Below are 23,673 nucleotides of genomic sequence, written 5' to 3' on the forward strand. Positions count from 1 at the left end.
CTGAAAACACACAACTAAAAAATTCTACCATTTTGCCCAATTATCATGAACATAAATTGCTTTGGAATGAAAATATATGTCTTCTTTTTTCCCCACTGTTTCTTTTAAGAGAAGAAAATCTACTTTCTTTTCTTTTAATGTGTGATGTTCTTATGAAGACCTTTCCTAGTTTCCTTTTCTCTGAAGAACTGAAAGCAACCTGTCGGTCTTAGCTCGGGACTCTGGGAAGTGCCACCTTACTGTTACAGGGACCGCAGCAGGCAGAGCAGGGATGGGGGAGGGGCGGGCAGCTTTCATCCCCCCATTTTTTGATACTGAACAACTGCCATTTTCTCAGTCTTATGTAAAATGTGAATAAAAATACCTGTAGAAAAGCTTTCTATTTTTATTGTTCTGTAACACAAATAGTTAAGAAAATGAATGCTTGTTATATGTAAATGAAACTTCGAACCAAGGCCTCCAGCCCTGCCTTTGATCCTACTGGATTCCTCATGAGCATTTACATAGGAGTTCTGGTGTGGCCAAAGCAACTAAAGAGTCTTGACTACTGGAGTTATTTTCTATGTTACAAATTATTTAAGATTTGTTTTCTTCTTGTTAGGGGTTCTTTAGTGCACATTTTATCATTATCTGTAGACAAAGTGTGAGCTTTTTTCCATCCAAGTGATTTTATAAGAAGAAGGCTGTAAAGGCTTTTTAAAACACATTTTTTCCTAGATGGTAAATTTTACGAAAATACTTAAAACATTCAAAACATTCTTAGTTTCTATTCAAAAGCAATAACAAAACAAGTATATTCAGGGTACCGTTTATGATAAGGTCATAGGGACTTTACTGTAACTCTACTATATAAGTAAATGAAATCTGGCAAGATATAAAATGAATACATGACCAAGTGGGATTTATCCCAGTAATAAAAGGTTGATCTGATAGTTTAAAAAAAAAATAAATTTAATTCACTGTGTCAGCACAAAAGAAAAACTAAACGATTATCTCAAAAGTTGCAGTAAATGATTTTGTCATTATATGAAAGACTGCTGAATTGTATGCTTTAAAAGAGTAAATATGGTATGTGAATTATTTTCAAAAATTTTTCCTCCAACAGGTGCAGAGAAAAGTATCTGACAAAATTCAACACTCATTTATGATTCTAAAAACAAAAAAGCAACTCTTGAGCAACCTATTAACAATAAATCTGATAGAGAGCGTTTGCAAAAAAGCCTCTAGTTAACATCATACGAATGGTGAAGAGTGAGTTTTCCCTCTAAGAGTGGGAGCGAAGCGCTTGTCTTCAACACTGTGTTGGAGCTCACTATGCAGTAAAGCACGGGGGAAAAAGTCCCATAGATTGGAAATGAATAAATAAAACTGTATTTGTAGGTGATGTGATTGCTTCGATAGAAACACCATGTAAAAGAAAACTACTCGAATAAATGAGTTTAGCAAGGTTAAACTCATAGACTCGAGGTTAAACTACTAGAATAAATGAGTCACTTTGCAAAAAGTTCTGACGGTTCATTTTAAGGTAAACATGCACTTACCGTATGACCCATAGCATAGATCTAGCAGTTTTATTTATCCATTCATCCGTCGACATGTAGGTTTTTCCCCACTTTTTGGCTATATGCTGCTGTGCAGTTCCTGTACGACTAATTTGTGTGGACCTGTTTTCATTTCTCTAGATATGCCCCGGAGCAGAATTGCTGGCTCACAGGTAAGTGTTTAACCTTCTGAAGAATGTGCCAGGCTATTTTCCAAAGCATCTACATTATCTGCACAGTTTAACATTCCCACCAATAGGATATGAGTTCCAATTTCTCCATATTCTTGCTAATACTTAATTTACCTTATTATAGCCATCCTAGTGGGTGTGGAGTGACATTTCATGGTGATTTGTATTTGCATTTCTTACATGGCTGATGTGAACCTATATTCATGTGTCTTATGGCCATTTGTATATATTTCCTTTGGAGAAAGGTCTATTCAAATTCTTTACCCATTTAAAAAATTTGGTTGTTTGTCCTTTATTGAGTTACGAGTTCTTTGTATTTATGATTTGCATTCAGTACATTGTCTTTCACTGTCTCGATGGTATCCCTTCAAAGCACAAGTTTTACATTTTGATGAAGTCCAATTTATTTTCTTCTGCTCTTTCTGTTTTTGGTGTCTTATTTAAGAACCCACCATCTAATACAATCCAAGTCTCAAAGATTAGTTCTATTTTCTCAGAGTTTTATAGTGTTACCTTCCTGCTCTCTTGCCTGGGCTAGAGTGCAGTGGCATCATCATGAGCTCACTGCAACCTCAAACTCGTGGGCTCAAGAGATCCTCCTGCCTCAGCCTCTCAAGCAGCTGGGACTACAGGCACGAGCCACCATACCTGGCTAAAATTTTGATAATATTGTTCGTAGAGATAGGGCTGGGGAGTCTCACTGTGTTGCTCAGGTTGGTCTCAAACTCCTGGCCTCAGGCAATCCTCTGCCTCGGCCTCCCAAAGTGCTAGGATTGCAGGCGTGCACTACCATGCCCAGCTGGCATTACCTCTTACACTGAAGTTTTGACTCATTTTGAGTTCATTATTTTGCATGTGGATATCAAGGTGTCCCAGCACTATTTATTGGAAAGTAGGAAGGATAAGTTTTTAGAGGGAACATTTTTCTTTGAAGAAAAGAAAATGACACAAAGATACAGAGTAGAAATTGTAACCAAATTACCCTACAAATGAATGAATCAAATATGAATGAATAATTTATTTCACTGTAAAGCATATCAAGTAAATCTGATATAAGACTTTAAACCCTTTCACAAGTGAAGGAGCAGTTAACTGGGCTAAAGGCAGTGAAGGAAATATTCTTATCTTCAGTGTTTGCCCAATTTATCCAGCACTTAAAAATACTAATTTCTTCAAACACAGATGATGTTAATACATAAGTCAAATGCAACCAAGGAACAGCTGACACTACAGATGTGAACCTTGCTTTACATAAAGATCAGGTAGAAAACGGGTTTATATAAGCAATAAGTTAAAAGTGGTGATTTACAAACAGGCTCAATTCTATTTGCAAACAAAAAGCACAATATGCAGACTTCTCAACAATCGGTTTTGAAAAACTGTAGTACAACACTGGTTACGTTTCAAAACAAAAACCTTTGTTTGAGGTAGAAGAAACAAATATATCAAAATATACTTTTTAAGAGGAATTTCAATTAATATACTTTTACCGAATCATTCATCTCTTATAATTCTAAATTTGCATATTAAGATTAACTATACTTTGTGAACATTTATTCAATGACAAAAAAGAGCAGAGGTTTTACCAACACAGGTGAATAATGTGTTGTCTCTTCTTCCATCCGTTAAAATACTTCCATCTGTGGAATTATATGTACCTATGTTTTTCTATTTATCTTTTCAAATGTGGGTATAGGAGTGAATGGAGAAATTTGTCCTTAGCATGCTCCCATCTTCAGATTATTTATTTAAGCTTCTCCTAAATTTCTGAAAAGATCCATTATGTAACTGACAAATGTTTTCATATCCATTGTCTCAAGTGACCGTCTTTTTCCAATTTATTATGTGGTATGATATTCCATTATTCACTCAACACTGAATATGTGTTTCATTATTTTAGCCTCTTTGCAAACCTGAGTAGACTGTGGAAAGAGAGGTTGAATTAAAGGCTTCTCTCCCTATTTTCCAACGAGCACTGGGTTCTTCCAACAAGAGTCAAGTAAGTATCCACCATATTATATTATTCTAAAGTCATATTTTGACAATGAATAGTGAAAATCCCATCACCTATGTTCTTCCTAGACTGCACCGTGCAGCTTGGTTGCAGCACAGGGAATAATCTCATGGCTCCTGTACTTTACCTTCTGCCTAACAAAGTGTAAAATACTTCTATTTTAGGGTACCCTGGGATGAGGAGATTTTTGCAGGATTTGATATTTTGCTTTAGCTTCATTTTCGAACCACAACTTAATTTTCATATTTAAGTAAAAATTATATTCAAGCTTTTACAGGTATCCTGTGAACATTTTTAAGAATTGTAAACGAAAGCTCTTTCAGGAAATATAGTCTATTCATAAAAGCCGTCAATGTTCTGGTGACTCCTAGTTGTTCTTGTTTTTAAAGCCGACTGAACAAGTTAAAAGTATGTCGGTCATGTTACTCAGTCTTACAGTAGTAAGTTCAAAAATAACACCTCTTGGAGAGTCAGTTCCCACTGACTTACTGCTTTCTGCATTTTGGAAAACTCACAAATGCTGCAAGACATACCAAAGTATGAGCAGATTTTATGATATGCATTATTAGAAATTCTGATAAGTCAGAATTACAAACTTGTCCACTGTGCAGAATGGTCAATTTATAAAATATGGCAAATCGAACTTTAAAAAAAAAAATGTTGGCTAGGTATTCTTAATAGAAGTGTTAATATATTTAGGCCTCTCATTTGAATGGATATTCATCGTTACACAGCAAATGCCTGAATTTATTAGTATTAGCAAAACTTGAGCATTTGTAATCCTGTAAGGATGACCAGTGCTTGCTTGGTAAAGTTTCCATCTCACGTCTTCCCGAATGATGTCTTAACGGGGACTGAGCTACACCTGTCGCCCTGATGGTTAAGAAACACTTTATTATATCCTTTAGCAGCTTGACGAAGTGATTGACGGCACAGGCCTCGCCGTCGAAGAGATGCACGTCTAAGTCCACAAAGAGACAAACGTTCCCAGAAAGCTCATGTAGGATTTTCTGCTGAAGATGCTCCCTCTGCTTGGGGACCAGTTCAGAAGCTGCCATTCTAGAATGGGTCCGCACCACCTGCTCACACGTAGTTACGACCCGATAGAGACTTTCTGAAGGGAAATGCAGACCGTTCTTCTTCTTAACGCACAGCAGGGACCCGGTTTTAGAGGCCTTGAGGTCCGACGCGTACAGCGCCCTGACGCAGTCCTCACAGGGCAAAAGGGCCGCCAGCTTATTCGCGATGTAACCGGAGTAGCAGATGAGCCTGCGCCCGTGGTCCGACAGGTCCAGCAGCGCCTCGCTCAGCGGGCAGGCGGACCAGTCCTGGCAGAGGCCCTCCGTGTGGAAGAGGCTCTTGGCGGTGCGGACGCCGTACTGGCGCTGAACCGTCCAGAGGGCCAGGTCCTTCCTGCGAGCCACTGACATGTCAAAGAGACTGACTTCGCCCAGATAAGCCCCGTCCTGGGACCCGCCCGCGGCCTGCAAACGATGGTACGCCCTCTGGAATGCCACGCAGGTCGGGCTGGGGCCGGTCACCGCTGCCTGCCCGAGCATCTTCAGAAACAATTCCAGGGGATCTTGGCTGAATTTGTAAGTTAGAAGGTACGGAAGGGGCATGACCTTGGGGGAGACGTAATTTTGGTAAAGCCACTTTAAGCTCTCGGCATTAAGCAAAAACCCCAGGAACCCCAGTTTCTGCTTGCCTTTGAGGATCTGGTTACTGCTGGCGTCCGACAGGGTGGCAAAGATGGTCTTGGCTTCGATCAGCACCTGGTTTATGCGGCCGTACGTCTCGGGCAACAGGGGCCCCTTCAGTCCCTTTGCGTGACGATTCCTGCTGTTAAAAATGTCAAAGAGATTGTTCATTAGGCGCAGAAAGTGGACGGTCCCGATGCAGTTTTGGAAGCGAGGCAGGCCCAGCGACAGCAGGTACTCCAGCGCCCTGGCCGCGCCCTCGCTGAAGAGCTGGGCGGCGCGGTTGGTTTTCAGGACGTGGTGTTTGAGATTTGCCAGCTTCCTCGGGACTCTTTCCATCTTGGACAGCTCCTGCTCCCCCAGCGCTGCCAGCTCCACCACGTGCTGCCAGTGCGCTGTGCCGCTGATGAAGCGGATGCTCTGAAAATTCTGGAAGGCGTTTCTCACCAGCCTCAGCAAGTGGCAGGAGTCGAAGAAGTAGGCGATCTGCTGGCCGGACGAGGACGGGTGCTGGAAGGTGCACTTCATGCCGTCGCCGTCCATGTGTATGCCCAGCGCTCTGGCCATCTGAACGCTGTGAGCCGTGGCGTCAGAGGTGACAGCCAGGACTGTGATCCCGATGTCACTCAGTTTGCCGATCGTCAGACGGAGCAGCTGAGCTTGCAGGCACCCAGACGCTCTGTTGACAAAGAAATAACCCAGAGGCGTTCTCCAGTGGCCAAAGATACCCACTGCCATTAACAGAATGGTTTCCGAGGCCAGGGGTGTTTCGTCGGCGTCAAGTTTTCCCAGACCGAAGTCCATAAACCCTTGCAAACTGTGACTGCGGGGGTCCCACTGCAGCTGCTGCTCGAGGGACACGCCTTTTATGATCAGCGAGCAATACTGGTACAGCTGGTCTCCGCCCTCCACTCTTCGCTGGAGAAAAGCAAAAACGTTGCTATCGAAGCCTGGACTGGGCTGGCATTTGGATAGCCACCTAGAATACATAAAGAGCGAACAATATAAAACTTAAATGGAGAAATAAAAAGATTAGAAAGATAAAAGGGCAAATGCCTTAAAGGGTACTAAAGTGGTCTCACATCCCTGTCGAAATGTAAGCTTACCAAATGCTACATTTTCAAGCATATATTCATATAGTTATAATAAAAGTAGTAAGACAATATAGGAACCTAGAAACACAAAGCAGTATTTTAAATCTCTCATTGATTCTTTAAAAAGGCAACAAACCAACTATGCAGTTTGTTTTAATTGATCTTTTTATGGAGATCATAAACCAGTCTTACCTGTCCATTCACTGAAATGAGAAAATCTATTGAAGGGGAAGGGACTTTTGAGACCATCTAGTACGTCCACCTCATTTTACAGATTGGGGAACTGGGACAGGTTAAGCCAGTGGTCCCCAACGTTTTTGGCACCAGGGACCGGGGTTTCGTGGAAGGCAGTTTTTCCATGGATGGAAGTCGGGGAGACGAGCCATGCAGAGCCGCTGTCCATATGCTCGCCCGCCGCTCACCGCCTGCTGTAAGGGCCCCCCTAAGTACGTGGCTGTGGGGGGTGGTGCGGGGTGGGGGGCGGAGGGACCAGTCCCTAACAGGGTTAAGCCACTTGGCCCACGCTGTGCTGTTAGTCAGGAGCAGATGTGAAGCCCAGCTTTCCTGATGCCCTGCGGTTCAGGGCTCTCCTCACTCTTCACAGTGTCACCATCAGGGACAGTTAAGGAGCCGGCACCCTATACAACCGACCTGCGCTAATACCTTGGCAATTCTTTCGTCCTACCCCTGCCATTCTGAGACTGCTAACTATCCTTTCCTATTATTATTATTGTCTGTGTTCACAGTTCTTCTTACTTCTACTTACCCTAATTTGTTATAGATCAGGAAAGAAAACAGCCGTATGTAGTAACGATCTGCAATAAGAGTAAATGGGCCAGGGATGGTGGTGCGCACGTGCAGTCTCAGCTACTCAGGAGGACGAGGTGGGAGGCTTGTTTAAGCCACGAGTTCGCGTCTAGCCTGGGCAACATAGTGAGACCCCGTCCCTCACAAAACAAAAATTTAAACAAATTATAAAGAACGTAAGTATAAGATTAAATGGATCCTGAGGGAGAGACTGAGGTGTGTTCATCAGTAACTGATGTATACTTTTATAACTCAGATGTGTTTTTTTGACTTAAATTTCTGATTTGGGGGCTATACTTAGGCAGCCAAGGTTTCTTCCTGGAGAGCTGACCTCTATTTCATTGAGATTGTAATGTACTTCCCTAAGTATTTCAAGATGGGACTTTCTAAATAACTTAGCTGTAACCTAGAAGTTTCTATAAACCAAATGCACCCTTACTGTGTACCATGAACTTTCACATATATATATATATATACACACACACACATACACATTTTGTGTATGTGTGTGTGTGTGTGAATATAGTTAGCCTTTGAATGACACAGGTTTGTGTGTGGGTCCACTTATAACACTTCTTGGATTGCAAAACCTGAGTATAAAGAGAACTCTTGACATATGCAGGTTCTGAGGGCCGACTGCAAGACTTGAGTATACAAGGATTTTGGTATTGGGGGGCAGGGGTCCTGGAACCAATCCCCCACGTATACTAAGAGACAACTATAATTTTTTTTTTTTTTTTTTTCTGAGACAGGTCTTGCTCTGTTGCCCAGGCTAGAGTGCAGTGGCGTCATCACAGCTCACAGCAACCTCAAACTCCTGGGCTCAAGCGATCCTCCCGCCTCTGCCTCCTAAGTAAGTAGGACTACAGGCATTTGTCACCATGCCCAGCTAATTTTTCTATTGTTTGTAGAGATGGGGTCTCCCTCCTCCATAGGCTGGTCTTTAACTCCTAGCCTCAAGCAATCCTCCCACCTTGGCTTCCCAAAGTGTTAGGATCACAGGCATGAGCCACTGCACCCAGCCTATTTTTACACATATATTTCTACACACACAATTTAATGGCAATTATGACCCACTAAATTGATTTCATGATGCACTAATGGGTTTGAAAGACACAGTTTTAGGATGCAAGAGACATACTGTGACTGTAAGTAGCAAGCATCAATTATTTGCATTAAGAAATACGGCAGGCCAGCTGCAGTGGCTCACATCTGTAATCCGGTGCTGTGGGAGGCCACGGCAGGAGGATCACTTGAGCCTGGAAGTCAAGACCAGCCTGGGCAACACAGCGAGACCCATTTCTTTGCTTTAGGATTCTCAAATGATACCAAACTTACTGTGTTGCATGTACTGTCTGTAACAAACTACTTAATGCCCCTATGTAAAAGTTTTCTTTAAAATGAGGTAAAAAGAACTCTTGTATTCTGCAGGGCTTGATTTTTAAAGGGAAATCTAAATGATATCTTAATGTCCACGGCTACTAGATCAATGTCTTGAACATGAAGCAGAAAGATAGTGGATTTACTGATTTGTTTTTTAAAGTTTTCATAACTAAGAGTTAGGTATAACCAAACCAAGTTTGTGAGTGAGAATAGCAGGGAAACGAATGATTTCTCTCTTAAGCCCCTTTGCTCCCCTGAAAATGGAAAACAAACAAAAAAAAATTCTGATCGTAAAAAACGACATTCCTTTTTTTTAAAGAAAAAACTAAACAATACAGAAAAATATAAAGAAGTAAAAACCAGTTAGTCTTCTATATGTCTTTATGTATACATACCTAGATATGATTTTCAAAAATTGTACTGAACCTGTTTTTCTTCACTTAATATACTGTTATAGACATTTTTACATGTCCTTAATATTAACCAACAGCAACATTTTAAATCTGTACACAGTATAATCGAACCACAAATAGTTTAACCAACCTGTATTGAAGGACATTTCAATTTTTAGACAATATAAACAGCACCACAGTGTGTGTGTGTGTGTGTGTGTGTGCGCGCACGCGCGCACACACATATATTTATGTCATTTGTGTAGGTCTTAGAAGTAGGATGCAGAGGTAAATTCACTTATGCATGTATGGGGTTAAATGAACTCAACTTTAATGAGAAGTTAAAAACAAATTTTGGATTTCAGTTGTACATAATTGGGTGGGTCAATTTAAAATTTATATTCCCAAATTGTCCTTCAGAAAGTTAAGCCAATTTGAATTTACATTCTCACCAACATGATATTTTAAATTAACAAACCAATATCTAATACCTTAGTTATGGAATGATTATAGGGAGTCAGTTGGGTGGCTTAAAATTCTGCCTGGGAAAAATATACTCGTAGAGATCCAAGGCTGAGCTAAGTGTTTTCCTGTAAGACTATTAGTTCCTCCCCCTGTTATTTACTTTGGATTCTCTCGTAGCACTTAACCTAGAGAGGGAGTCGGTTTACTAAATGGCAATATAAACATAAAAAATATATAAATAAGGAACAACTGTGCCAGCATTTTCTGTGATCAAGATCATCCTAAATGTATCACTATTATTACAACAAGGAAAGTTGAGGATATTATTACAAAAGAATTGTGAAAACAAGCTACCTTAAAGATCCAAAGCACTGGAATTATAAAAAAATGCAGCTCTGGAAAGGTTTTGGACAAAAAGAATTCAGGGAGAATTGAAAAAGGATCCAACATCAGTACAGAGAAAATTAGAGAGGTGTCTGATGTAGCTAAGAATTTCAAGAAAGATGTACAACAATTAGAAATTAGTGAGATACCTATCTAACCAAACCAAGGGTTTTTTAAAAACTGAAGTCTGGCTTGCTCAGTAATCATCTAGCTGTAAACCGTCTTAACTGTTTCTCCATCATTACAGAGGGAAAAAACAACCGCTTTGACCACAAATCTGGTGCTACATTTTTCTAGTTATTTACTTTTCTGGTCGTTGAGGTGACAAGTCACATTTTCTTCTTTCTCCCCAAACTTATAATACCTCCCTCTCTAAATCTCAGCCAATAACTTTATTTCATTGAGAAAATAGAAGCAATCCAACAAAAACTCATGTTCCAGCCGAGTGCGATGGCATGTGCCTATAGTCCCAGCAAATCTGGAGGCCGAGGCCGGAGGATCCCTTGAGCCCAGCAGTTTGAGACTAGCCTGGACAACAGAGTGGCAACATAACAAATCTTACTCTCCTACCACCAAATCTGTTAACCTATTTAATCTATATTTCTGCCTTTCTTCCTGTTTCAATGAACTGTTCCCATATCTAATTAAGGTCAGACTTCCTTCCACAACAGTGTTGCATATTATCCTCCTACAATTATCCTTTCTCTCCTTCATCACCAATTTGCTTCTCCCCACTAGATCATTCCCATGCGCACGCAAACATGCCGGGCCATCTGACATCTCGGGGAACACCCTCCCCTCCATGCATGTTCCCTTCTATCTGGAGACCCGTTTTTCTGCTCTCTTTCACAGCAAAACTCCTGGGAAGAGTCCATGGTCATTTTCTTTGCTGCTTCACCCTCAGTCTCTCTGGACCCACTCCAGCCAGGTTTACCTCTCCGCCACTCCACTGCAACTGCTTGTCAACTGATTGTCAAAGTCATCAATGACCTCCATCTTGAAAAATCCAACGGTCAAGTCTCTGTCCTCATCGTACCTGATCTCCCAGCAGCATCTGACATAGTGGACTACTCCCCCCTTGAAATACTTCTACACTTGGCCTCCAGGCCATCGCAATCTCCTGGTTTTCCTCCTGCCTCACTGGCCGCTCCTGATCCGTAAATATTTATTGAATAAATGAATATTAAATATGATGATTATAAAGATCTAATACTTAAGCACAGCTTTGTTAAAAACAGATAAGTTGTTAATGGGAAAATGAATGGAAATGTAGCCCAAAACAACTATGTTTGACCACTTAGATATTTTTGGATAAAATCTAGATACCATTAATATAATAGAATAATATACAGCCATTAAAACAAAATGTTACTGATAGATAAAGAGATTTGTTTTTTTACAAAGGTCTAGGAGGATATGTACCAAACTGCTAAGAGTAGTTATCTCAGGGGATTAGGGGAAAGAAGTATTGTGTTTTTCACTTTCTGGTATTTACATGATGTTTGAATGTTTTGTAACAAGCATATATTATCATCACAATGTACCTTAGTTATAGCCAAAGTACCCAAAGAAATACGCAACTGTCTGAGTACTGGAATCATAAATCTAAATATATAATGTCACTGCAAAGGTTACAAGATGCAAAATGACATGAAGAGAAAGTTAAGTATGAGCTGGAATAGGCAGGAAGATTTAATCCAGGATTTGATGCACAACTATGGGAAATGAAGAAAACCATAAAAAAAAAAAGATGAGAAGTCATGTGAAATATCTTACATAAACCACAGTGAAAAACTACTAAGTAATGCTTTAAAACCAGTGCAGAACAAAGTACTGGACTAAAAAAGGCATAGGATTCCCCTCCCCCCAAAAAGATAAATGTCTGAGGTGATAGATAGCCCCATTACACACTGTGTACATGTATCAAAACATGTACCCCCAAAATATATACTGTTATATATCAGTAAGAAAAAAATTTTTTTAAGGTGTTGAGAAATGTCAACAAAGTGTCTATAAAAATGTCTCTTGCTTAGCAGAAAGTGGACATTTATAAATAAGTACAATCTCTATCCTGAATGATAAAATCATATTATGGAAGATAGCATTATACACAAATGTTCACCTCAATATATAAAACAGCAATTACAACCAAAAATTGGAAACAATACAAATGTCTAATAGTTGGAGAATGCCAGAGTTAGTAGGCTAACTCTATCTGATATTATGCAGCTATTAAAACTTGTCTGTAGAGTTCAAAATAACACAGATAAAAAGCATATACAATGAGGTGATAAAAAGCAGCTTGGAAATTTATATGCAAAAGATCCTAACTATGTAAAAACCAGTCAATCTAAGCACAGAAAAAAGACTGGAAGGAAATCCTCTAAATGTGAACAATAACGGTTTACATATAATGTATACAAACAACAAATGGATTTTTCCTTCCTTTTCTCTTATTTCTAAATTTTTTTATTAGTAGTATTATTTTATTAGTATGTCGAGTAAAATCTTCATTCATACTTTTTTTTTTTTTTTTTTTTGAGACAGATTCTCGCTCTGTGCCCTGACTAGAGTGCAGTGGCATCATCAGAGCTCACTGTAACTTCAAACTCCTGGAGTCAAGCAATCCTCCTGCCTCAGCCTACCAAGTAGCTGGGACTACAGGTATGCACCAACATGCTAGGCTAATTTTTTCTATTTTCAGTAGAAAAATAGCTCTTGCTGTTCCTCAGGCTGGTCTTGAACTGCTGAGCTCAAGCAGTCCTCCTGCCTCGGCCTCCCAGAGTGCCAGGATTACAGGCGTGAGCCACTGCTCTCATTCACGTTTTTAAAAAAAGAGTATGTAGGCCAGGCATGGTGGCTCATGCCTATAATGCCAGTATTTTGGAGGCTGAGGTGGGAGGATCACTTTGAGGCCAGGAGTTCAAGATCAGCCGGGGCAACAGAGCAAGACCCCATCTCTACAAAAAATTTTTTAAAAATTAGCCAGGCATAGTGGCACAAACCCGTAGTCCCAGATACTCAGAAGGCTGAGGCAGGAAGGTCCCTTGAGACCAGGAGTTTAGGCACACCACTGCACCCCAGCCTGGGTGACTAGAGAGTCTCGCTCTTTAAAAAAAAAAAAAAAATTCTGTAAAACCAGTGGTAAAAACGGTAAAAATTAAGTATTAAGAATCAAATTTATAAAACATTACTAGAAAGTCATGTGTTACTTGCTTCACACTAAGAGAATTATAAATATATCTATATATTTTGACCACAAATCCTAAAAAATTATTAAGCAAAATCTGGTCCCTGGACAACCTACATTGGCATCAACTGCAGTGTTTATGAAAAATGTACATTTCTGTGCTTTGCCCAGACCCATGGTAATCTATCCAGAACTGTTCTAGATTTTCCAGGATAGTCAGATACTAAAACTGCTGAAGTGTACTAGAAATTCCAATATTCCAGGATTCAAATTTTGTCACCCAGAGTGTCTCTGATATCTGGGAGATGCAAACATTTTGTCAGACTATGTGTCTTCATTTTGTTGGTGAAATATTGCTGGTGTGATAATATGCAAACACCACCTAGAAGTTTTTAAAAAACTGAAAATGGACTAACCAATGAGAGTATGAGTACTGATAGCCTTAATGTATAAAATGCAGTAGAAGAATACATTTATTTAACATCTAAAACATAATTCACTTACGTTCTGAGGATGGAAGAATGAGGCAACTTAAGAATCTTTCTTACATAGTCATAGACTTTGCTACCGCACAAGTAGAGGGTACATGCAAATTGTTTCATTTCTGTGGAGTACCCATCTGTTTCTCTCCAATTGTACAACTCCCACTTAAAATCTGTTAAAATAAATGTATTTCTTCTTTGTGATAAAATGTTAATAGCAACGTTTTCAAGTACAGATCACAGCATTTGGATATAAAATTTACTGGGCATCAAAATTCAAATATAAATACAATCACATTTTAACTGAGTTTGTTCAGAAGTTAACATCCACTTTCAGCTCCTTCACCAATTATGGTGTTCATCTTAAATCATTTCACTGGTGAGAGGGAAGAAAAAAGTTTCAACCTGAATCACTGGCAGCCCGAGTAGAGATTTTTTAGAGGAACAGGGAAGAAAATGAAATAACTGTATAAAATTAAGTCTCTGGATGATGAGGACATTTATTTGTTTTATTTTGTTCCCTGGTTACCATTCATCTGAGAGTGAAAATCAGATATGAGAAACATTTCTAGGGACAGGGTACTATTCAAATTGGTAGACCACTGCCTACGATTGAGAGAGGAAAAAAAAAAGAAAAATCCACTGTTCTGGTGGGGGCTCCTATTGATTACCTCTGTTCCCCTCTTAAAGAAACGCAAACTGTTCTCCTCCTGCAGAGATACCTACTTGTTTCTGGAAACAGGACATCCTTCTCTTTTCCCAGAATCTAAGCCCAGATCTCTGCCGCCTTTTCATCAAAGAGTATGTTGGCAGTTCTTATTTTGCCCTTCTTGAAATATCCCAGTTCACAAAGAGGACTGTGTAGTCTTTCCATAGATTTATATATCTACTCTATAGTATACTTTTTTAAAAAAAATGTGGAGATACATACAATTTCCAAGTTCAAAGAAATTTTGCAAATTATCTAGTTCAAGTCCACTGCAAAAAGACGTTGGCAATAAATTACGTAGCGGTTAAAACTGTTTACCAGTAGCGTGGGTAAGAGGTATTATAAAAAGAGGACAGAATACAAAATTGTATAAACCGTACGATCTCATCTCTGATTAGTGTGATTATGCATTATTTTTACCATTTAAACATTTCTTTGCTTTTCCTGTAATAACCATGTTACTTTTATAATTGGGAAACCATAAAATAGAAAAGAATTTTAGCAATTGCTTTTCATTCTTGCTCACACTACAGAGAATTTTCACTGTCCACGTAAAAGCATGTTTTCACAGGCAACAGCAAAGTATATATTTAAGGGTATTTCAGAAAAACTAGGCATTTTGTAAATATTTCAGGTTACTAGGAGAAATACCTGAGAATTGAGCTCGTAGCAGACACTCTGTCTCTTCAGAAAGTAGCTTCTCTTCTACAAGTGCATCAATTAATTGTAAGTCCTTTCTCTTCTTGATCATCCTGTAGTTTTTTACAGAGACAAGCCTTTTTTTGGACACTTGTAACATCTGTTGCACCTCAGCCAGTTTCTCTGCACCTACTGTTAGAGGTGTCTTTAGACTATAGTTATGGTCCTCAGTAGCAACCTCTTCAGAGTTATCTGGAAGTGGCTGCTTTAGGATTTTTTGTCTTGCTTTACCTTTAAGGTGTACACCCTGAGGCACCTACGACAGAAATAGAAAATTAAGTTTATTTTAGAAATCATCACATTAGGATTATCTGTAAAAGTGTTAGTAAATACAAAGCACTCACCTGGTTGCTATGGCTAGTTATGAAAGAAAAGGTCATGATCTATGAATTTGTAAAAATATATAGCGTATAGCTGCAGTCCCTAACCCCGGTACCAGTCCGTGGCCCGTTCGGAGCCCGGCCACACGGCAGGCGGTGGGGGCAGGCAGGCAGGCAGGCCAGGTCACCTGTATTTACAGCCACTCCCTGTCGCTGGCATCACTGCACAAGGCATAAGACTCTCATAGGAGCACGAACCCTCCTGTCAACCGAGCATGTGACGGGTCCAGGTTGCGGCTCCTTATGAGAATCTAACACCTGATGAGCCTGCTGATCCGAGGTGGAGCTGAGGCGGTGATGCTGGCGCTGGGGAGCGGCTGCAAATCCAGACCATCACTAGCAGAGAGGTCTGACTGCACAGTAAATGTCATGATATAATGTGCCTGAATCATCCCCACACCATCCCCTTCTACCCCCCAGGGAAAAACTGTCTTCCATGAAACCGGTCCCTGCTACCAAAAAGGTTGGGGACCGCTGGTCTATAGGACAATAGGGAGGTGTCGGGGGAGCTATACGGAAGTGTTAATATGATGTTGAAAGTTTCTGAAATCACTAAAGTACTAGAGAATGGTGGTGATAATTTGAGAAGGCTTCATGGAAGTGGGTTTTGGGTTGTTCTTTGAAGGGATAATACCATGGTTGAATGGAGAAGACAGGGAAGTTATTTGCACAGAAAAGAAGCCACGCGGACAGAGCACAGCTTTGGAATGAAGACTGACCTGGGTTTGAATCCCAACTCTCTCACTTACTAGCTGTCACGGACGCTTTACAGTCCCTTATGTCCTCATCTGTAAAATGTGGCTAATAACACAATGTTGTTCTGAGGATACAATAAAATAATTTATGTAAATCTCCTAATACAATGCCTAGACTACTGTAGGTCTTGATAAATAAATTGATTTTACACAGAAGCATGAAAGCAGGTAAGTTTATCACAGAAATAGTGGGTAAGTGTATGTGGTTTGAAAAGAAAATCCAGGGCGGTTAAAAATTCACAAATCAATTAACAGGAAGCTCTCGGAACTTAAGAGTTTGAATTTGACACTAAATACATACTTCTGAATAGAGGAATGAGACAGATCAATACTGAAAGAAGGAGACTTATGAATAAGAGGAAAGTAAGGCTAATGTCAGGACAGAACAATTAGGTGACTTATTACAGATTGTGCAGAAAGCCATGTATAACGGTTGTGGTTAAGGGGTAAAGGATAAAATAAAAACAATCACAAGAAACATAAGAATGTCACACCAATACTAGTGACTTACTCATAGAAATCTCCTATTTTCTGTATACTTCGTCCTACATCAATCCTAATTATTAGGTATTTTTTGGTCAAGATCCATAACATTATCAGTAGGAGCCAAAAAAAGGTAGATAATTTCAAAGTATTACAAAAGCTGTCTCATACTTAAGAAAAAGCCTGAATTCTAAGGCCATTTATCTACTAGTTGATTTCTGCGATTAATTAGTAATATTTACACATGTCTAGACAAATGATTTGCATTTATATACTTTTTTAAAAGTTCCAGAAAAGATTCTAATTTTTTTTAAAAAAACTAATTTTCGAAGCATTTAAAATCTATTATTGGATTTAAGACTCTCGATTTTGTCTGTAGATTTGAGCTATAATGTGAACTATTTTCATTTTGAAAGGCCCTGTAAAATTTACTTTTGTTTACACCTACATTTAAGTACCTTGTATAGAGAAACAGAAGGGACAGCTCCTTTTTTCAGCTTTCTTCTTATGCCATATGACTCAAAGTCACTGTCTTGAAAATGTTTGGAACACAGTATAGCACCTGGTCCTGGAATCCAAATCTTTTTGCTTCTGGGGTCCACACGATTGACAGCCCTGATCCATTTTGAGCGCTGTATGGTATCAGTTGGAAATCTATAGCAATCATATTAAAGGTCCATTAACATGAAAATATTATAGTAACACTACAGTCGCATTATATAAACTCATGATTTTACTGCTTTATATAAAGCCCGGTCAATCAATTTACTAATCTGATTCATTTTTCAAAATCCTTGGATTTTTTTGAATCCAGAAGTTCACTACCTAGGTGATTTTGTCTGTGTCAGTTTGTATGAGGACAAGTCTCATCTACATCCTGCTACATTTTGTCTTCCCTCCCTACACTTAACAGAACCTGCTCAAATTGGAAGGGTTAAAGAACATATGTATCTTTTCCCTTCCTGTGGCAAGTTTAAACCAGGCCCATAAATTCTTTGGTGTTTCTCCTTTCAAGTAAAGCCTAATTCCCCCTACCCACTCACCCACCCACCTTGAGCATGGGCTGGTGTTAGTGATTTGCTAAGAAATGGAAAAGCAGAGGTGACAGTGGGTGACCACAGACGAGATCACGGAAGGGACTTCCTCCTCACTCTCTGTACCGAATGGTTTGCTCTGGGGGAAGTTACCAGCTATGTTCAGCCTTCAGACGACTGCAAGCTTATGAGATACCCTGTAATACCCGGCTAATCCACTCCTGAATTCCTGACCCTCAGATTGTGTGAGACGATGTTTCCACTGCATTTTGAAGTAATTTGTTACGTAGCAGTAGAAAACAAGTACAGTCACTGTACTCAATTTTACTATTTTTTTTGAAGGCACTACTTTTTCCTAGCCTTAAGTATAAAAATTACCTTGCATTTCTCTATTTTTCAAGCCCAGCCAAATTATGATGTTTAGAAACTTGTGAAATTAACATAATGGAAATCACAAAACTATTCTTTCCATGCCCTCCTCTTTGACTTATCTTAGAGACAGATTCATAGGGAGCCTTATAGCTGTGTGCCTTTTGTACATTCTAATTCAGGCTTTAAAGCCACAGTAGTTAGGAACGGAGACTGGTGAAAATTTTATTTTCCTCAGCTAGTTGGTAGAGAAATAATACAGCAGTATGGGGAAACATAATTCTGAGACATTCCCTTAATCGCTTTGAGAAAGAACATTGAGTTGGAAAACCTGTATTTAAACCTCAATGACCTTTTCCCAGCTATGAGGTATTAGACACATCTCGATCTCTGAGCCTCCTCACAGGGCTAGAGTGAGAGTGCAGGAGGCTATGAATGCATTCAGAAGCACTTTGCGAGCTGGAAAGTATGATCCGAAGTTTGTTCTTTCCTAGGAACAACTACTTCCATTTCCGGTATTTTCATTTCATTGTACCAGGAAGATGATGCTACTTGATCAAGAGAGAACAAACAGGGAATGGTGTTTCCAATGAAGCTGAGGCCAATCTGTCTCTTTTCGGAATTAATGGCACGTTTGCAAAGTGGCTTTTCCACGGTTGGGGTACAGTCTCCAACCATGCAAGGAACCATCAAAGTTTACCCGTCTACCAAGCCATGTTTCTACCCTGGTCCTCTGATACGAAGCTTCCCGACTGGTATGTCTGGTGAGTACAGCTGTCCATCTTCTTAGCTCATGGGTGGCCTAGGACATCTGCAGCCCTTGAGTAGTTAGTTCGAGCCAGCCCCAAACGACGCCACCGGTTTGCCCCAAAGTATAATATTCAACAAGTATTGCCTGTGTGTAAAATGTCATGAAAAAAGGCTGGGATATAATGTAGTCTAACTAGCACGACTACTTTGAGTTCTGTATAAAATTAAATTGGTAATAATAATAATTACCACTTTTAAAGCATTTACATTGTGCTATATGTATGTTTTAGAGACTCAGATTTTAGTCTTACGAAAACTCTGTGAGGTAGGTTTTTATTGGCTTACGGAAGATGGAACTAAGACCAGACCCAAAGATAGCCACCGGGAAATTATCAGTTGAAATTGGAATTCACGTCTCTCTAGTCTAAAGCCATGTCTAGCATAAGAAAATCCCAAACCAATCTGGGAACATGTACACAACAATAAATTAGTTTACACCGTAATAGAATCCATTTTTTTGTTGATCATGCCTTTTTTATACTACTGGTGGGAATCTACCTTTAGCTCCTTGTACATCAAATATGTTCCAGAAAAGTGGCTAACAAAACCTTTCTACAGTGCCTACCTCTGGGAAGGGAGAAAAAAGATTGAGGAATGAGACTTTAATTATGCCTGTACCTTAATTCTGTTCTAAAGAAAAAAAAATCTGAAACTAAGCATAAGGTTAACACTTGCTTAATACTAATGACGGGCACACAGGAATTGTTAATATATTATTTTCTGCCTGTCAGTACGCCTGAAACACTGTATAATGAAAAATTTAAAAATAGAATAATTCATTTTAACAATGCAGGCAAAAATACTCCTCCAAATTATATTTCCTTGGTTGTGAAATACATTAAGTCTCAATCTCTTTACTGACACAAACAGAAAGATAAATTAAAGGGTCACTTTAATTTTTAAGTTGCCAGTCCCACTTCACATTTAGTCATTTATGCTTTTGACAGAGCACCTGTGTTCTTGCAATAACGCTCTTCACCATTTCGAGTCATTTTGATTCAGGTTTTTCCACTAGAGCCTCTTGCCTAAGTCCTGGCAACTCCTGCAGCTCTGGTGAGGGTGCTGGCTGCTATTGGGGAAGGCCTCAGAGGAGATGATTCCAGAGCTAGAGCTGAAGCCTCAGTAGGAGTTTTCTATGCACATAGTGACCACCCAAAGCAAATGCAAAAACACAGAGATAGAAAATAACTACTTGGATCTCACGGACTGATAAAGCATTGAAAAAGAAGTTAATTCCCTGGTGGTCTAGAAATTAAAAAAAAAGAAGCTGGAGGCTTAAAAGAGTTGAAAAGGGAGTACAGAGGAAGGAAGGATTGCTTGCAGATGAGTGGGACAGTTAGCTAGAGGCCAGATCACAGAGGGACTAATTATTATATACCATAAGCTATGAATTCAGTCCACCCTTTAGGCCAGTGGTCATGACAAGGAAATCCACTCACTCCACAGAAGGGCATCTATCGAGACTTAAACATTAGGATTTGTTTTTATAAGTTTTTGCCCCATTTTTTGGTGTGTTTACAATATGTACTAGTACGGTACTTCATTTTTGGAATTTAATAATCACTGTACATATATCAGGGGCATATACTCAAACTGGTTTATGGTGAGAGCTCCAAGATCAAAAAATTTGAAGACAGATGCTTCAGGCCATGTGAAGTTGACTAATTTTTTTCCTTCCCCTATTACCTTTTTGCTGACCCTTAGTACTGATCCATATTACCTTGTTGCTAGGACTAACACAATAGTATTCTAACTCCTTTTCCTGTCTTTATGCTCTCCTTGCAACTTCCTAGCTGTCAGGATGACAAAGATGACTCTTTCCCATTCATGGACATGTTATCATTCAGCGCACATGTATAATAATAAAATACAGAGAGAATGCAACTCAGGTGGGAGAGGATATATGAGGCAAAGGCTTCACAGAGGAGGCTGCATTCTGTCTCTGAGACACCGAAGAGCCCCAAGGGACTAAAACCCTTCTTTCAAGGAAGCAGTATGGTAAAATTTGCATTTCAGAAAAATTGCTTCCAGGAAATCTGGAAAACGGAACGAGGGGGGAAGAGATCAGGCCGGAAGAACCATAGCAGACTATCTGGGTGGGGAAGAATTTCAAGGAGCAGTAGTAATGCCATTAAAAGTTAAAAACAGGTCACAAGAAGGACCAAGAAGTGCTTGGTAAATTTGGCAAGATTACTAGTGACCCTTTGTCAGTGCTGTTTCATTAGGGCAGCGCCGGCAGCTGTCTGGCTACCAGGGCCGAAAACCCAACGGGACTTAAGGAAGTAAATATATGCTCCTGTTTTGAGGAGCCCTATTATAAAGCAAAGGAGGTTAGTAGAGTGATGTGGAGGTGCACGTAGGCTCAAGAGTTGTGCGTGTCCCTCTTTAAAAATGGGAGTACTGTAAGCATGCTCACTGGCTTTAGGCAACTAAACAGGAGAGCAGTTTGAAATAAAGAGAATGGTAACTAATCAGGGAAAAGGTGCAGAGAAGGCAGGAAAGGATACAATTGTAACAGTTTAGGTGGAGGAATCAACGCTATTTTTAAAAAATGTATCAATGACTACAAAAGGCCTACCATACTGTAGTCCAAATTAATTAACCTGGCATCTAAATTTTTTCAAAGTACTTTTCCACTCCTCTACATTGTATCTGTACTTTCTATCTCTTTACATTTTTCCAGGCTATTCCTATAAGTGCTACTTTCCTCCAACCCCCGTTTCCACCCCATAAAGCTCTTTTTGATCCTCCCATAAAAGTCCTTTCTCATCGTTTAACTCAATACATCTCATTAATACTTTAATAGGCTACCTCTTTTTGAGGTCCATCTATCTTTGTTCGTGAGGAACTATTTTGTTCACTATTCTGTTTCCCAGTATGTCTTTTTTTTTTTTTTTTTTTTTTTTTTTTTTTTAGACAGGGTCTCACTCTGTCACTCAAGCTGAAGGTGGCTTGATCTAGAGCTCACTGTAGTCTCAAACTCTTGGGCTCAAGCGATCCTCCTGCCTCAGCCTCTCAAGTAGTTTGGATTACAGGTGGGTGCCACCACTCCGGCTAATCTTTTTATTTTTTGTACAGACTTATCTCGCTGTGAATTGCCCAGGCTGGTCTGGAACTCCTGGCCTCAAGTGATCCTCCCCCTCAGCCCTCATCCTCCCAAAGTGCTGGGATTATAGGCGTGAGTGGCGACACCCAGGACACCCAGGCTGCTTCCCATAAGACTTGAGCATTCATTTTAATGACCCATACAAGATTGGACCATAGATGTGAGTTCAGATAAGACTGTTGAAATTCTGCCCCACTCTTGAGCCAAATGCAATCTCCTTGCCACGATCAAACGCAGTCAAAATCGGACCTGCCCGGTAGAGCTTGGCTAGTAGCACTCACCACCTTGCCATGTCAGGCAGTCCAGGCGAAAACGGATCCTTATCTTATTCACGCTCATGAAGATGCCACGCACTCTAATGGAAGCTCACGCCTTCAACAGTTCTCCTAAACTGCCCTCCCTTCTGCTCTCTTCAATTTAAATAGTAAGACCACCATAAGAAAGTGATAAGGAAAACTCCCATCTATTACTTGGCACAGCAGCCGCCTGAGACCCCCGCCCCTCACGGAGGACCCACATTAGCATGTCACTAACCTAACACCTGGTCCATTAACATATCACTGACCTAACATTTGGCACATCAGCATAACACTAATTCTATTGCCTGGTGCAGGCACTAAACTATTACCTGGTGGGCATTGTCACCTGAGACCCTCTCCCCTTGGATCACCCCAACTTAATAAAAATGGGAAAAATTAGGTAGACGGGGCTCAGAATTTGGTGGCGAGACCCCTCCGAGCCCGCCGGCGAATAAACGTTGATTCTCCGACTCTCCGTGTGCCGCTCGGTTTGTCCTCGGGACCACCCGCTGTGACACTTCCCGTAACAAAAGCAGGACGCCTTTCGAGTAACTCTCTTTAAAAGCCTTTAGGCTCTAGCACTCTGGGAGGCCGAGGCGGGAGGATCGCTTGAGGCCAGGAGTTCAAGGCCAGCCTGAGCAACATAGCAAGACCCCCATCTCTACAACAAACAGAAAAACCAGCCGGACATGGTGGCTGTGGCTGTGGTCTCAGCTACCCGGGAGGCTGAGCCTGGAGGACCGCTTGAGCCCAGGGCTGTGAGGTTGCAGTGAGCTGTGATGAGGCCACTGCACTTCAGCCTGGCCAACGAGCGAGATGTCCGGGCGGGGGAGGCCATTAGGCAAGTGGTAGGCAGCGAGAAAGACTCAGCAACCCGCAGGCAAACGTGAGCAGGAGAAAAACCTCAACGCTCAGAAAGCACCCCGATTCCGCTCCCACGCCCCCACGCCACGCACGTCACGTCACGGCGCGACGCCCCACCCGCCCCGCCCCTCCCGGGCCTACAGTCCGACCGGCGCCGCGGGGAGCGCGATGGCGCCGGGGCTACTCTCACACGCACTGGTGGAAGGAGAGGCCGCGCTCCCGGCTCAGCACGGTGTCCCGGGTGCTGCAGCCCACTGCAGAGCAACTTCGGGTCATCTTCGTCTCACGTGGGGCTCCGCCTTCGGGCTTTCCGCGACAGCATGAATCACGGGCAGCTTGGCTCCGCCCGTTGACGCGGCGGCGACGACCTTTATTCGTCAGGTAAGGCGGGCCTTCGCGGGGCGGGGCTTCGCGGGGCGGGACCCCTGCCCTTCTTCTCCGCGGGCGCCGCAGCCAATCGCAGGCCACGGCGTGTCGCGGCAGCCAATCGGAAAGGCCAGGGCAGAGAGCTGCGCGCCGGCC

General features: G+C 41.0%; 1 protein-coding gene across 1 annotated transcript; it reads right to left on the minus strand.

Annotated features, from left to right (window-relative positions):
* Positions 1-4,420: 4,420 nt before the first annotated feature.
* On the minus strand, positions 4,421-23,427 carry THAP9 (THAP domain containing 9). The gene is made up of 5 exons (XM_069485565.1): positions 23,348-23,427; positions 17,128-17,323; positions 15,004-15,307; positions 13,666-13,816; positions 4,421-6,425 (listed from the first exon to the last, which is right to left on the minus strand). Exons 1-5 carry the CDS (start codon positions 23,425-23,427, stop codon positions 4,451-4,453), a joined length of 2,706 nt encoding a protein of 901 aa, XP_069341666.1. The 3' UTR covers positions 4,421-4,450.
* Positions 23,428-23,673: the final 246 nt, after the last annotated feature.

Source organism: Eulemur rufifrons, chromosome 13 (genome assembly GCF_041146395.1).
Source record: "Eulemur rufifrons isolate Redbay chromosome 13, OSU_ERuf_1, whole genome shotgun sequence".
Classification (NCBI taxonomy): Eukaryota; Metazoa; Chordata; class Mammalia; order Primates; family Lemuridae; genus Eulemur; species Eulemur rufifrons.

Excerpts from the sequence above, each read along its gene's own strand:
- THAP9 (XM_069485565.1), bottom strand. The coding sequence starts at position 23,427 with ATGACCCGAAGTTGCTCTGCAGTGGGCTGCAGCACCCGGGACACCGTG. Across the intron at positions 15,308-17,127 it reads CTTCTGTTTCTCTATACAAG|GTGCCTCAGGGTGTACACCT; the intron begins GTACTTAAATGT and ends TTTCTGTCGTAG. Across the intron at positions 13,817-15,003 it reads GCTACGAGCTCAATTCTCAG|ATTTTAAGTGGGAGTTGTAC; the intron begins GTATTTCTCCTA and ends TTATTTTAACAG.